The sequence below is a fragment of the Peromyscus leucopus genome, chromosome 9 (genome assembly GCF_004664715.2).
Source record: "Peromyscus leucopus breed LL Stock chromosome 9, UCI_PerLeu_2.1, whole genome shotgun sequence".
Lineage (NCBI taxonomy): Eukaryota > Metazoa > Chordata > Mammalia > Rodentia > Cricetidae > Peromyscus > Peromyscus leucopus.
This window is the reverse complement of record NC_051070.1, coordinates 46,881,355-46,895,714: the sequence shown is the minus strand read 5'-3', so window position 1 is coordinate 46,895,714 and position 14,360 is coordinate 46,881,355. Positions and strand designations below refer to the sequence as shown.

The following is a 14,360-nucleotide window of genomic DNA, read 5'->3' as shown; positions in this document are numbered from 1 at the left end:
TGGGTCCTTTCAAAGAACACGTTAGGAAGACCAGATTATGCTTTTTTCTACAGGCTTTTATGAGCATCAGAATGCTAAGTGCTCAGATAAAAAAGGCATTTATTTTGTCCTATACAGAAAATATTTTTTACTTATGTATGATTAACATCTTTCTTCCATGCATTTGGCATCTGTTTTGATCAGAAAAGCATCATTCAACTTAATCAAATTACTGTTCTGCTTGTGTATGCCCGAATAATTCCTATGTGGCCATGGCAGGTCCCTACAGTATACATCCTTTCCTGGAATACCTCTGCACAAGGAGAAAACACTGCTTGTAGATTCTTTTCTAACTTGATGTCTAGTTAGAAAAATTCAAACACGTCTTTGGTAGAAATTGAACTTGAGTGCCGGAGTTGACAGGATCCTGAATTATGTGTTGGTGGTAGGTTATGACAAGGTGGTAGCTGGCCAGGGTTTTCATCTTGGCCTGGCTACTAGCCAAGCTCTAAGACCACAACTTCTCTGAACCTCGCTTTCCTCATTTGTCAGATGGGTACAATTATAGCTCCTACTTTATACAGTTGTGGGTATTAAGTGAGCTAAAACTCTTCACACAGAGAACAATGGTGTAGTTATATTGAGCAATAAGCATGAGCTATTATTATTGGTGAGATCTGGAGGGCTATTTGATTAATGTCTTTGTTGTTAATCTTTGTATCTGTGGTGTTGGGGATTGAATCCAGGGCTTTCTGTACGGTACAGGAGTGCTCTACCAAGAAGCTACATCCTCATGCCATGAGTAAAGCCTTTAAAAAAACTAAATTATCTTTTCTTTGCGGTAGAGGGTGGTGGTGGGGGGGACAGGGGGGACCCTCACACAACAACCCAGGTTAGCCTGGAATGAACTAGGTGGTGCCAGGTTGTTCCTAAACTTGTGCACCCCTCCCCTGGTCCCCTTCGTACTGGGATTATATGCATGAGATACCATCTCAACTCTAGACTGAACACATTATTTCTTTTCTCCATGTCATTTAATAGGTGTGTAACAGAAATAGCAATAACAAGGTCTTACTATATATAGCCTTGGCTGGCCTGGAACTCCTTATGTAAACTCACAGAGATCTGCCTGCCTCTGCCTTCTGAGCACTGGGATTAAAGGTGTGCACAATCACACCCAGCTAAATGTCTTTGACTTTTTTTTTTTTAAACCTTTCTTCTGAAAAGAATTCCCCCTTCCCAATCCAATCAGAGCCCAGTCCACTGTTGGATGATCCGAATGATCTCTGCTTCTGATAGGGCCCTTTCTACAAGGCTTCCATTTTGCCAACTTTGCAAAAGACTTTCATGTACTTTATTTTACTTTTTAGCTCTATCATCAATATAATAAATAGTAGGCTTTACGGAAGCCAAGGGGTGACAAACTGCCACTTGCCCCTTAAAACTTTGACTGAAGGCAACATTTTGAGATAGCAGGGACATTTTCTTTCTCACTAGAGTCCAAAGACTCTGTCAGTCTACATCCCCTTGCAGTTTCAATCCATTAGGACAGCTTCTATTTTCTATTAAAAAATTGCTGAGAAAGCATGTCCAATACCACTTTAGAAACTGGTGAGTCACTTGCAACAAAAGCTGCTGGGGGTTATGTCCACGAAGACAGGGGACATTCAGAGAGTGCACTCCACAAGATTAAAAAACTTAAATCTCCCTATGTAGCTCAGGCTCCCCTGGAACTCAAGGCCTCCTCCCTCTACCTCCTCAGTAATGGGGTTACAAGTTTTGCCGCCACCTCACTCCGTGGAATGATTATTTTTGTAAAATACCCAAATGGCTGCAGTTGTCTGAAAATACAGGCATTCACATACTAATTATAAGACACAAAACAGTCTTTTTTTCCCCCCAAATTGCCTTATCACCATATATTACTTTCAGAATTTGTGAGCACATGCTTTGTACCTAGTCCAGAGCCCTTTACATTAGCAAGTAGGCACGTGGGTGAAGTATTGTAATTACAAGCACTCAGGAAAACCCAGGACGCAGGGGTACAGTGAATTTAAGGTCACCCTCGGCTCCACGAGACCCTGTCTCACTTAAAAAAAAAAAACTAGTAACAACAATGTGAATCCTATCTTTTTTGTTTTTGAAACTTTTTTTATTTTGTGGGGAGACCTACAATGTGTATGAGGTAAAGTGGCGCGTGTGAGGTTTGTTACAGGCCAGACAAGGGATGTCGGTCACTGAGGCATTTCTAGTCAACAGCATAGGTGCCATCAACCCTTTGATGTATAGACTTGAGGGGCGCCAAGCTCAAAGAAAAAAAACTGGAGATAACATACAGTTTTGTTTGTTTTTGGTGTTAACCTCCCAAAATTAGATGGGTGATTTCCTGAGTCAGAGGTTTACCTTGTAAACAATTTGTATCCCCCTAAACCTGAATTAGAAGAGAAACAGCTAACGACCCTTTTCACCTTTGCTTAAAAAAATTCCTGGGTAAGATTTACATTCTTGGTTAGAAGCAAAGCAATGTTTAGAGGGTTTTGACATGTAATACTTCGGAGGCAGCTAACAGAAAATTGCCTGCAAGCACACCTAAACCTAACTACTTTACATTCATGAAATGTAGTTTTAGTTTAAAAAAGAGAAAGAGAGAGAGAGAGAGAGAGAGAGAGAGAGAGAGAGAGAGAGAGAGAGAGAGAGAAGAATTTCAGCAGGCCCTTTTGCTTTTTCTAGCCCTAAAAAGCATTCTTCCCTAAATTCCTCTAAATTCCAGGAAGACCAAGCCCTGGCCTTTTACCTCAGGGGGCCACAGAACGGACACAAAAAGGACAATGAATGGCTGGAAGAAGCTCCACCTGTTGGCTAGGGGGCCGGGCGGGCGGGCTGGCTTCTTCCCTCCAGGTACCCAGAGGGACAGAAAGGACCACTCCCTCTGGAAAGCGCCTTCCCCCTTAAGGGGGGCTCGGAAGACTCCCGGCCAACAGCTGGAACATCTGCTGGCAGCCTCGCCCCTGCCCGTCGAAGGGCGAGGGACCGCGTGGCAGCCACCACCGCTCTGCACAAAAGGTATATACCACCGGCATGGGGAGAGAGCTGGTTCTGGGTGGGTGGATCCCCAGCCCGGGCATCCCCGGAAAGGGGCGCGGGCGGTGCGGGTCGAGGGGGGAGCCCAGGTGCGGCCGCGAGGAGGAGGAGGAGGGCTCCGCCACATGCCGAGGAAGAAAGCCTGACTCATGTCGTGGCAGCAGCAGCAGCAGCAGCGGAGGGCTCCTGGGAACTGCAACTCGTGATGCTGTTGCCGAGGAGAAAAGCCTCATTACCCATTCCGCAGGCCGGGCAGGGGAGGGGAGGTGGGGAGGGGAGATACCGCCCCGGGGTGGGGGGCGCCCACACCCGGAGACCTAGCGCTCCTCGCCCGCTCGCCCGGGGCCGCGTGGGAGACAGCCGCGGACACGCCTAGCCTGCGCGCGCGCGCGGCCGCCGCGTGGCCCCCCCCCACGCCCCACCCCAGGCTCTCCACGCGACCCGGATTCGCTCGCGCGCGCGCCCGCTCCCGCGCGCCCTCGCGCGCGTGCCCCGGCGCCCCGGCCCCACCCCCCTCCGGCGTCGGCGGCTCCGCCGGCCTTCGGCCATTTCCGTAGAGACGGGGCGTCGGGAGCTCGGCTCAGCCCGAAGACAGGCCGGCCGCCTCCCGCCTCCCCTCGTCTCAGACCCGGCTTTATGTCTGCAGCGCCGGCGCGCACGCGCAGACGCCATCTTCCCCTCCTCTCCTCCGCGACCCCTCCCCCCCCCCCCGCCGCCGCCTTCTTCTCCTCCTCCTCCTTCTTCTCCTCCTCCTCCTCCTCCTCCACGGTCGGCGCTCGACCCTCCTCCTCCTTTCGCGTTGGGGCGCTGGTCCCTCCTCTCTGGATGCCGCGAGAGACCAGGGGGGTCCACCGAGCAGCCCGAGAGGAGCGCTCGTAACAACCACCGCAGCCCCCTCCTCGCCCGACGCCCTCCCACTCCCCCGCCCCGCGCCGCCACCGACCAACCCCACCTCTCATTTTCTTTGAACGGCGTCGGCTGCAGTCGCTGCACCAGCCCCGTCTGGCCGCCGCCGCCGCCGCGAAAGGAGCCACCGCCGCCCGCGGCCCCCTCCCTCCTTCCCTCCCTCCCTCCCTCCCTCCCGCCGGGCCGCGGGAGCAGCACGGTGCCGCCGAGCCAGCCGGCGGGCAGAGAAGAGGACGCGAGCTCGCCCCTCCGCTCCCGCGCACGTCCCGCCGCCCGCCGGAGCAGCCCGGGCGCCGGCGCCCTTCCTCCCCCAGGACGTGTGCCGAGCCGAGCGCCTGCCCCGAGGGAGGAAAAAATGCTCGGGCTCCATGGCTGCCAGTGATGGAGCGGTCCCTGGGCTCCCGCTGCCGCCGCCGCCACCACCACCACCACCGCCGCCGCCGCCGCGCCCCGGCCGCGCTCCGCGAGGACCCGGCGTCTCTGCGCGCCCGCCCGCGCCTCGTTGCTGGGCTCACCGTACCGGGCGCCCCGCCGCCGCCGCCGCTGCCGCCACCGCCGCCGCCGCCTCCTCCTCCTCCCCGCTCGCAGCCGCGCCGCCCGGGTCCCAGCCGCGGCCAGTCTTTCCTCCCGGAGCAGCCGTCGCGAGCCCAGGGGGTTTGAGAGGGGCCGCGGGCCGTGGGGGAGGCCCGAGCGGGGCCGGCCGCGCCGGCAGGGGAGGTTGGAGCGACGCTGAGCTCGGGGCTCGCCGGCGGCCGCGGCGCCGGGGGTGGCGAGGGCCGGGCGACCGCTCGCTCCGCGCTGCCTCGGTCGGTGCAGGGCGAGCGGCGGGGCTTTGCAGTGGCCGCCGCCGCCGCGGGAGGAGGGGGCTGAGCTGGCTCCGGAGTTGGCCAAAGAAGGTGGGCATTTCTCGCTTCTCCTCGCCTCCCCCGCCCCCTCCTGGGCTCCCCTCCCTCCCGCCCCGCACCCCACGTGAAGCGGAATATAAAGGGGGGTGTGTGACTGGAGGGGAAAGTGAATGGCGAAGGACTGAAGGGGTCCCCCTTCGGTTCCCCAGCCACCTGGTTCACCCGGTTCATCCTCCCTTCCCGAAGCTAGCCCTCCTCGAAGGCAGGAGCAGCCGGCGCCTTCGGCAGAAGAGGAGGAGGAGGAGGAGGAATCGCGTCGGGCGGAGCTTCAGGTCCTGTTCTCCTCTCCGGCTTCTCCATACAAAGATTACGGTGCAGAAGGAAATTGCACTCGCCTCCTCCGCCCCCCGGTACCCAGCACAATGCACCAGCCGCCGGAGTCCACCGCCGCGGCGGCCGCCGCTGCAGACATTAGTGCTAGGAAGATGGCGCACCCGGCAATGTTCCCTCGAAGGGGCAGCGGTGGTGGCAGCGCCTCTGCTCTCAATGCAGCAGGTACCGGCGTCGGTGGTGCTGCTCCATCGTCTGAGGATTTTCCTCCTCCTTCGCTGCTCCAGCCGCCGCCGCCTCCTGCTGCATCTTCCACGCAGGGACCACAGCCTCCGCCTCCACAAAGCCTGAACCTCCTCCCGCAGGCTCAGCTGCAGGCACAGCCTCTTGCGCCGGGCGGAACTCAGATGAAAAAGAAAAGTGGCTTCCAGATAACTAGCGTTACGCCGGCTCAGATCTCTGCCAGCATCAGCTCCAACAACAGCATCGCAGAGGACACCGAGAGCTACGACGATCTGGACGAGTCGCACACGGAAGACCTGTCCTCTTCCGAGATCCTGGATGTGTCACTTTCCAGGGCCACTGACTTGGGTGAGCCTGAACGCAGCTCCTCCGAAGAGACTCTGAATAACTTCCAGGAGGCCGAGACACCTGGGGCAGTCTCTCCTAACCAGCCCCACCTTCCTCAGCCTCATTTGCCTCACCTCCCACAACAGAACGTTGTGATCAATGGAAACGCTCATCCACACCACCTCCATCACCACCATCACATTCATCATGGGCACCACCTCCACCATGGACACCATCACTCATCCCATGCTGCTGTGGCCAGTTCATCCATGCCTGGAGGGCCGCCCTCGAGCCCAGTGTCCAGAAGACTCTCTACAACTGGAAGTTCTGAAGGTGGGGTGCCGGTGGCACCGACTTCTGCTGTCTCATCGAGTGGCCTCCCTGCCTCTGTGATGACTAACATCCGTGCTCCAAGTACTACTGGCAGCATAGGTATCAGTTCTGTTACGGGCCCGAGTGCCCCGAGTAACGTGAACGTCGCTGCCGTGGGTAGTTTCAGTCCTAGTGTGACAAGCAGTGTGCATGGTAGTGCGAATATAAGTGCAAGCAATATTCCTAATGCTGCTAGTGTAAGTGTCGGGCCTGGAGTTACCAGTGGTGTTAATGTGAATGTCTTGAGTGGCATGGGCAATGGTACTGTTTCTTCCTCTCCTGTAACTAACAGTGTCCTTAATGCAGCTGCAGGTATCACTGTAGGAGTGGTTTCAAGTCAGCAGCAGCAGCAGCAGCAGCAGCAGCAACCAACAGTTAACACGTCAAGGTTCAGAGTTGTCAAGTTAGACTCCACTTCTGAGCCCTTTAAAAAAGGTAGATGGACTTGCACTGAGTTCTACGAAAAGGAGAATGCGCCGCCGCCGCCGCCGGCCGCAGAAGGCGTGGTGGTAAATAAAGCGGTGGAGACCGTGAAGCAGACCCCCGCGGAAGTGGCTTCGGAGAGGGAGAGCACCAGTGGGAGTTCCGTGAGCAGTAGTGTCAGCACCCTGAGCCACTACACAGAGAGTGTGGGCAGTGGGGAGATGGGAGCCCCGAGCGTGGTGGTGCAGCAGCAGCCGCCCCCACCACCAGGTCTTCAAGGTGTGGCCCTCCAGCAGATAGAGTTCGGTAGCCCCGGTCCACAGAGTATTGCAGCAGTGAGTATACCGCAGAGTATTTCTCAGTCGCAGATGTCCCAAGTCCAATTACAGCCTCAAGAGTTGAGCTTTCAGCAAAAGCAAGGTCTTCAACCTGTACCTCTGCAAGCCACGATGAGTGCAGCCGCGGTCATCCAGCCTTCCTCCGTCAACGTGGTCGGTGTAACGTCGGCCGTGGGTCAGCAGCCTTCCATTTCCAGTCTGGCTCAGCCCCAACTGCCGTATTCTCAGACAGCGCCTGCCGTGCAGACTCCTCTTCCAGGGGCACCACCCCAGCAGTTACAATACGGGCAGCCGCCGCCACCGCCAATGGTTTCCACACAGATAGCTCCAGGCCACGGCCAGTCAGTGACTCAGAATCCTGCTTCCGAGTATGGACAGCCGCAGCCAATTCTTCAAGCATCCGTGTCCTCCGGACAGGCCAGTTCTGCAGGACCCGGAGCAGGACCCTTAGGGATCCCTGTGCCTCCGCCACAGGGGATCCAGCTGCCAGCGCAGCCCACCGCCGCCGCCGTCCAAGCACAACCTGCAGGGGCATCTGGGCAGCCCATTGGCCAGGCTCAAACAGCAGTGTCTGCTCTCCCAGCCGGCAGTCAAATGGCGAGTATGGGTCCACAAGGTCCACAAGCAAACATGGCCACGGCAGTCCAGCAGCCATCTACCCAGGTTACACCTTCAGTTATCCCGCAAGGTGCTCCGCCATCTTCACAAGGAGTTCTGCCCGCTCCGACCGGGATTCTTCATCAGGGAGTTCAAACCAGTGCTTCAAGCCTTCCTCAGCAATTGGTTATCGCACCCCAGAGTACCTTGTTAACTGTGCCTCCCCAGCCGCAGGGAGTAGAAACCGTGGTCCAAGGGGTTGTTAGTCAGCAGTTGCCCGCAGGTAGTCCTTTGCCCTCTGCTAGTAGTGTTTCTGTTACCAGTCAGGTTAGTTCCGCTGGCCCTCCTGGAATGCCTTCTGCCCCAACAAACTTAGCTCCACCACAGAATATAGCACAACCCCCGGCTACCCAAAATGGCAGTTTGGTTCAGAGCGTTAGTCAATCCCCCTTGATAGCCACTAACATCAGTTTGCCTTTGGCACAACAGATACCACTAAGTTCTACTCAGTTCTCTACGCAATCCTTAGCTCAGGCGATCGGAAGCCAGATGGAAGACGCCAGGCGCCCAGCGGAGCCCTCCTCAGCCGGCTTACCTCAGACTCTGAGCGGTGACAGTGGGGGAGTGTCAGCTGTTTCAGATGGGAGTAGCAGCAGCCTGGCGGCCTCTGCTTCTCTCTTCCCGTTGAAGGTGCTACCGCTGACGACACCCCTGGTGGATGGCGAGGACGAGAGGTAAGAGCCCGAGCTCCCGCAGGCACGGCACAGGTCCGGGGGACCCTGGCACAGGTCCGGGGGAACCTCGCTCCCTCGCTCGCTCGGGGCAGTGGGTGCGGGTGCAGTTAGGGCCAAAGCATCGCACCTTTGCGTTTGCATGTGCAAAGTGCACATTCATGGTAAGTTTCCCCGGAGTGAGAGCGATAATGATTTCAGAGTGGGCGGGAAGCAGAACAGGTTATAAAATAATGTTCACGGTAGTTACAGAGTGTAAGTGTATCTTACCCTGCAAATAGGCTTGGGGCTACCAGGTAGACTTCATTGTTTATAAAACGCTTTCGAGAAAGATATAATTTATGACGAAAAGCAGCCTATATTTTGTTACCCCAGGAAAGAGTTAAGCTATTCTTTTGAGCTACTAAAATCTTTATGCTCATTTCTTGTGGGGGGCTGTGGTTCCCACGTCCTTGCCATACAGCCCTTTTCTGTTCTAGTATGTTTGATCTTAGGCTGTGAAAGATCCTGTTACCTGCTTGTCCTCCCGAGGCACTGTGGGAAAGATGACCTAATCTGGGTGAAATAGGTTGCCCTCATACTGTTAGTAACCAGCTTTGGTAAACTTAATTTAATGGTTACTTTACCTGAACAAAAGAGGAATACAAGTCTTAGAGCATGTTTTTCAAGGGCAAAATACCTAGATTTATCCTTGATAGTGAGTAATGCTGTACAGTTTTTCTTTTGGTAGCTGAAGGTGGTAGCCATTTTAAAGAGTGAAATCAGCCAGGCTTTAAGGGCTGATTTTAACAGGCTAATCTGTCCCACCTGTTTCTACTCTCATCAAAATTGAGAAAGTCTAAAAGTTAAGTCAGTATTTTCTTTTTCACTTATATTGGGAATAATATGCTAACCACACTTAGTGAATGAGACCGGCTAGAAAAGCTGTGAACTCATGTTTCTACATTGCTTTAAGATTAATTTTTTAAAGGAATGTTCTTTTTGCAAGATTACCACTGTTTACAGTGATCAGGACTATAGTACTTGTAAAAAGACTTCTTTTTCACTGTGGAATTTTGAAAAGGCATTTAAGATAGTTAATTATTTTAGTATCAGTTGGAGACTTTTTACATTGAATTTCCACCATTCCAATGGAAGTGTTTATACTCTATATGTGTATTTATGGGTTTACTTTGTAAAAACTGAGCATGTTGCAAAAGAATTTTATAGAAAGAAAAGTCCAAATGTTTCAGTGAAATTTTCATGATATTTTTCTAAGTCATTTAAAAGATATAAAGGTTATGATATTGAAACAAGTAAAATACTTTTTCAGGTTACTTTGGGGCTGGGGATTTAGCCCAGTGGTAGAGCACTTGCCTAGCAAGCACAAGGCCCTGGGTTCAGTCCTCAGCTCCGGGGGGGAAAAGTTTTTTTTGTATTTCTGATACTTATATACTTAAATTTTGCTACTAAATGTAGTTTTTAACCTTGTACAAAACTACTTCACAAGATTTCTAAGAGGTAGTTTCTGTAATAGTCCAATTATAATTACTGTTCAACCTTTAATTTTGTCCTTATCATTCTGATCCTCACCTGTAATTGCAGTTTAAGGAATTATTTACTCTAATTTTTGTTTCCTAAATCAAAAGGGTCTGAACCAAGTCAAGTGGTTCCTGTTAAATTAAGTGTATAGATAGATGCTAACTTCAGAGCAGTGGAAGGCGGGTGACAGAAATGAAAATCACACACTGATTACAAACCTGTGAAGGTTTTTTTAATTACTGTTTGTGGGCTCCTGGGAGGACCTCCTTTGTTTTCCTCTTGGTAGGGAAGATGGCAGACCTTTCAGAGACTTGCTGTCACCCAGTTAAGTCAGGATGCTGCACGCTAGTTCGGATCTGTAGAGCGAGTCCCAGTTTGAGATAACTGTAGGCCGGTTTCCATGTAGACCGAGAGTAACTGGGATAAAGGTAGGTCAGACGCCTGCGTTGGAGGTGTTCTGGAAAAGCACAAGACCGAATGTAAAGTAGTTGTCTCCAGTAACTGTTAAGTCATCTGCAGATTGTGTTTGAACTTTACAAACTTGTGTTAATTGACCTCACAGTTGAGTCATCGAAACTGGACACACTTTTTCCCAGGCCTCCTTCAAGTTCACTGAGGTCAGAGTCTGCTCCTGAGGCACATGCAAGACCAACCAGCGAGGCCTACTTTAATCGTGTCTTATTGCAGATTGCTTTTTGTTTTCCTTTTAATCTCAAGTAGTTGGTTTAGAAAACTCATTGAAATTTACCCTTGGGAGCTAATTGGGAAATACCTGCAAGAGAACAAAATGAAACAAAGAAGTACCACTGTTTGACCTTTCTTCCTCGCCAGCCTCCGTGACACTTGGGTCTTCCAGACTTTGTCACCGTCCATCTCCTTTGGAAGAGAGGGTTGTGCCCTCAGTTAGTTTCATGACCCAGGAAGTATGTTCACATAACATTTTTGGTGGCAGAAGAAGGCAGAGAGATTCCCTGGCATGTGTAGTGCAATAACACTGTCGCTCTTTTTTAAATGCTTGCTTAGTACCCGGGGAAAGGGCTGTCAGTGACTACCCGCTTGTCACCTGTGAAACTCAGGGACCATACATATCACAAATAAGGATCGGGGTGTTAAGATTGTGTGACTTAGTTTTTTTAAAGATCTCAATGTCTGCTCCTTTAACGTGAACTTAACCTTTACAGGAATGGGAACATACAGTGACTTTACTATGGTGTTTCGTGCTTGTTAGCAAAGTATTATATGAAATTCTGCTCTCTTGTTTCTAAGCAAAGCTCAGATGTTCCCTCTGAAAGAGTTTTCTTCCCCAGGGGGTGTTTCCTTAGCACGTTTGACTGTCCCTCTATTTAAGTACTGTATTTGGTGGTAATTATGTTTACCAGTCTTTCCCACAAGGGGAGGGACTAAGCTTTTTTTTATTTTTTAATTAACAAACTTAGTGAGCAGATCTTTTTCTGTTTTTCTTATCATGACCCAGTCCTTTCTGTCATCTTAAGCACACTGTTAGAAATGCAGGTGCTATAATTTCTGTAACGAATTGAAAGGAGCAATAAGACTTTGCTAGCCTCCTGCTTCTTAAGGTGGCGTGCCATTAACCTTCTAAAGGCTGTCTGTTTTGTAGTAAGTCCTCAAGTATTATACAGGGAAGCATGTTTTCTATTTTCATGTTTGTTTTTGTGTGTTGCATGTGTGCCTGTGAACGTGGAAGTCAACTTCACATGTCTTCCTCAGTTGTGTCCACTTTATTTTTTGAGGCGGGGTCTCTCGCTGAATTGGAGCTCACTCTGGTGGTTGGACTGGATAGCTAGTGCGCCTCAGGGATGCACCTCTCTCCACTTGCCCAGTGCTGAGGCTATTATGTGGGTTCTGGGGTTCACGTGCTTTGTCCATGGAGCAAGCACTTCACGAGTGAGCAATCTCCCCAGCCTGGAAATGAGTTCTTACAAAGAAAGGAACAACACCTGCTTTACTTATCTACTGAGAACGGTAGAACGTATTGGTGAAAATGATGCAAAATACCAAATGCCTTTTAAAAGGTTTTTGTTTTGAGACAGGATCTCACTGTGTAGCCCTGGCTGGCCTTGAACTCGGACATCAGCCTGTTTCTGCCTTCTGACTGCTGGGGCTACAGGTGTGCACCATCACCCTTGACCTGAAGTATTTATTTTTTGCATGCACAATTTAAAGAATCCAAGTCTGTACTTGCTGCCTTCTTCCTCTCCAGGTTTCCTTTCTAGAATCCCTCTGATTTCTTGTAGAGGATTCCTCTCTGACAAGCCAGTCTTTCTGCTGGACAGGCAGCTGTGTGCCGGTCAGGAGCGACTCGGAAGGCTCAGCTTCTCTTTTCTCTGTCCTCTGCTCCTTTCACGTGACTTTGGGCTTTTTAATTTGCTTATGCCTTAGTTTCTTCATTTGAAAACAATCAAGGCAATAGCATTTCTCACAGAATCCGTACATAAATGAACTTAGAAAACTCTCGGAATGTACCTCGTTGCTCCTAAGAGTTTATTAAATAAAACAATCCTCACTTTGTTTTTGTTTGTGTTGTTAAATTTCTGAGATAAAATGGATCTGCCCTGCTGGTTGCCCTTGTTCCGATACTCCTTTCTCGGGTAGTTATGATGATAACATTCTTTCAACCCTGTAAAAGAGCATTCCTTCTTCTGTCCACCCACAGCACAGTGTCCGCTGGCTGCCTTGCTCCTCTGTCCCCGGCTGCTTAGTAGATTGGAGGGGGTGAGGCCCCTCTCCGAATTCCTTTATCAGCTCAGTCTCTTCTCCAGCTTACCTGTCCGGGTCCCCCCACCTTGATAAGAGTCCTTCTGCAGCTCTGGGGATTTCGAGGTCCTGTGCTTGCACTTCAGTGCAAGAGGACTAGAGAGCCACTTAGAACATTGGGGTCCCTCTTAGTGTGGAACTTGACTTGGGGTGTGGCAGCTGGAGTTTATTGTCTCCACCTTACCCTGTATTTGGGTTCCTCTCCATTTATCACTAATTTTTTTGTATCCCTGCCTCTCAGCATCCACCTCAGTAGTAATTAATAAGATTCATTTCTGAGGAAGCTGCTGTCTCTCTGGCCTCTATTCTGGACTGTCTCCTAGGCTTGCTCCTCACCTGTTACTCTAGGATTGATCCCTTTTTTGTCTCCCCCAGTGGTACGTCTTCATTTTCCACGGCCAGTGTTGACTCCGTTCTTGCTTTACTTGCTATTTCTAAATGGTGTCGGCTTACCTTTACACTCAGTTGATTCTCTGATGAGGTAAAAGACACCGGGTTGTAAAAATCTACTCTGCTGACACCATTTCCCAGCTTCCATACTGCTGCCGAGAATTCTAGAGCCATTTTGGTTCTGAAGCATTCCTGTGTGATTTGTGTTTGCTGTCCTTCTCTCTTTTCTCTCCCCATTTTTAAAATCTATGAAAGCTTTTAAGATTTGCTCCCATTGTTTTAACTTAACACGGATTGCACGTGTGTTTGGTTGGGGGAGGGGGGGAGTCTGCTTTTATTTGTGAGTTTTTGGTGTGTGCTGTTTCAGCCTGGAAAGTGTGCGATGTTGAGACTGAACCCAGGGCCTCATGTAGACTTGGCAAGCGCTCTGCCAATGAGCTACATCTCAAACATTTTCTCTTCCTCAAAGTCACTTGCATAACGGGCCTCCTTGACTGATCTTCTGGTTTCCTTGGTTTTCACATCTTTGTCTTTGCTCTGTTTGTATTGACTTGTTCTTATAATCTCCGAGAGGTTTTGGTTGATTGTTGCTTCTTGTTTGTTAACTGGGTATTGCCCCAGTTTAGTAATAAGAGTGCCTTCTCTTAGCTCTGTGAACACATTAGCTTTGGTTGTTTTAGGAGACAGGGTTTCCCCTTGTAGTCCAGGCTGGCCTTGAACTTGCCATCCTCCAGCTCAGAGTCTTGAGTGTTGAGATGATAGTCTGTGTCTTCATGCGTAGCTTTTTCAACAGTTTTCTTTCTATGCATTCTTTCTCCAGGTTTCATTTTCTTCTTTGTTTTGAGTCTTTATCTTTCATGTTATATTCCTTTACATAGCTGGCAGTCGTGTGGAAGAGTAAGCAATGGGAATCTGGTTACACATTCTCAATAAAGCTTGCTAGCCATTGGCCTCAGTGGATGGTAACCTGACTGGCCTGGTCGGCTGGGGGCCTTGGTGTCTCTGCATTGCCCTTCAGCTGATGAGCTCCTTGTGAGAGGGGTCTTCTGATTTGTGGCTTGTCAGGAAGGGCCCCAAGGGAGGGGAGAGGGGGGGTGCGGATGAGAAGTCTTGCAGGTCTTGACCCCCGGAGTTGTCTTCATCCAGTCACGTCCCCTTCTGCCAGCTGGCCTTCTGTGCTTCCTCCCTCCGTCTGCAGACTTGGGCTGGCTGGTCTGGGGTGAGGGGCAGACCGGAGAGCTGGTGAAGCCTGCCTGCCTGGCTTCAGAGCCTCTGTCCCCATAGCGCCTGTGTGGGACGCTGCCGTGCCCGGGCCTTTGGGGCTTTGCGAGGTTTAAATTGGGTTTGTTCTCGGCTTTCTCTGCTGTTTGCCGAAGATCTGATCGTTTTTACTGTTTGCCGAGTGGTTTGTCACTCAGCTGTCTGCTTTCCAGCTTCCCGATTGTGTCACCATTGTCTTTCCGTGGCCTGCTTTCATAGGTTTAGGTCTTTATACCTTTCCT

General features: G+C 51.1%; 1 protein-coding gene across 6 annotated transcripts in view; it reads left to right on the top strand.

Moving 5' to 3' along the window:
- The first annotated feature begins 4,231 nt into the window (after positions 1–4,231).
- Tsc22d1 (TSC22 domain family member 1) overlaps positions 4,232–14,360 on the top strand; it is a 109,773-nt gene continuing 99,644 nt past the window's right edge. For 5 of the 6 annotated variants that reach the window (XR_005092153.1, XM_028878379.2, XM_028878371.2 and 2 more), the window contains exons 1-2: positions 4,232–4,862; positions 5,021–8,175. Coding sequence is in view for 5 of the 6 variants with exons in the window: in XM_028878379.2 (XP_028734212.1) it covers positions 4,335–4,862; positions 5,021–8,175 (3,683 nt within the window). In the remaining variant the exon portion in view is untranslated. Of the gene's footprint in view, positions 4,863–4,913; positions 8,176–14,360 lie in introns of those variants that run through there. The other variant, XM_028878397.2, reaches the window with a different exon arrangement.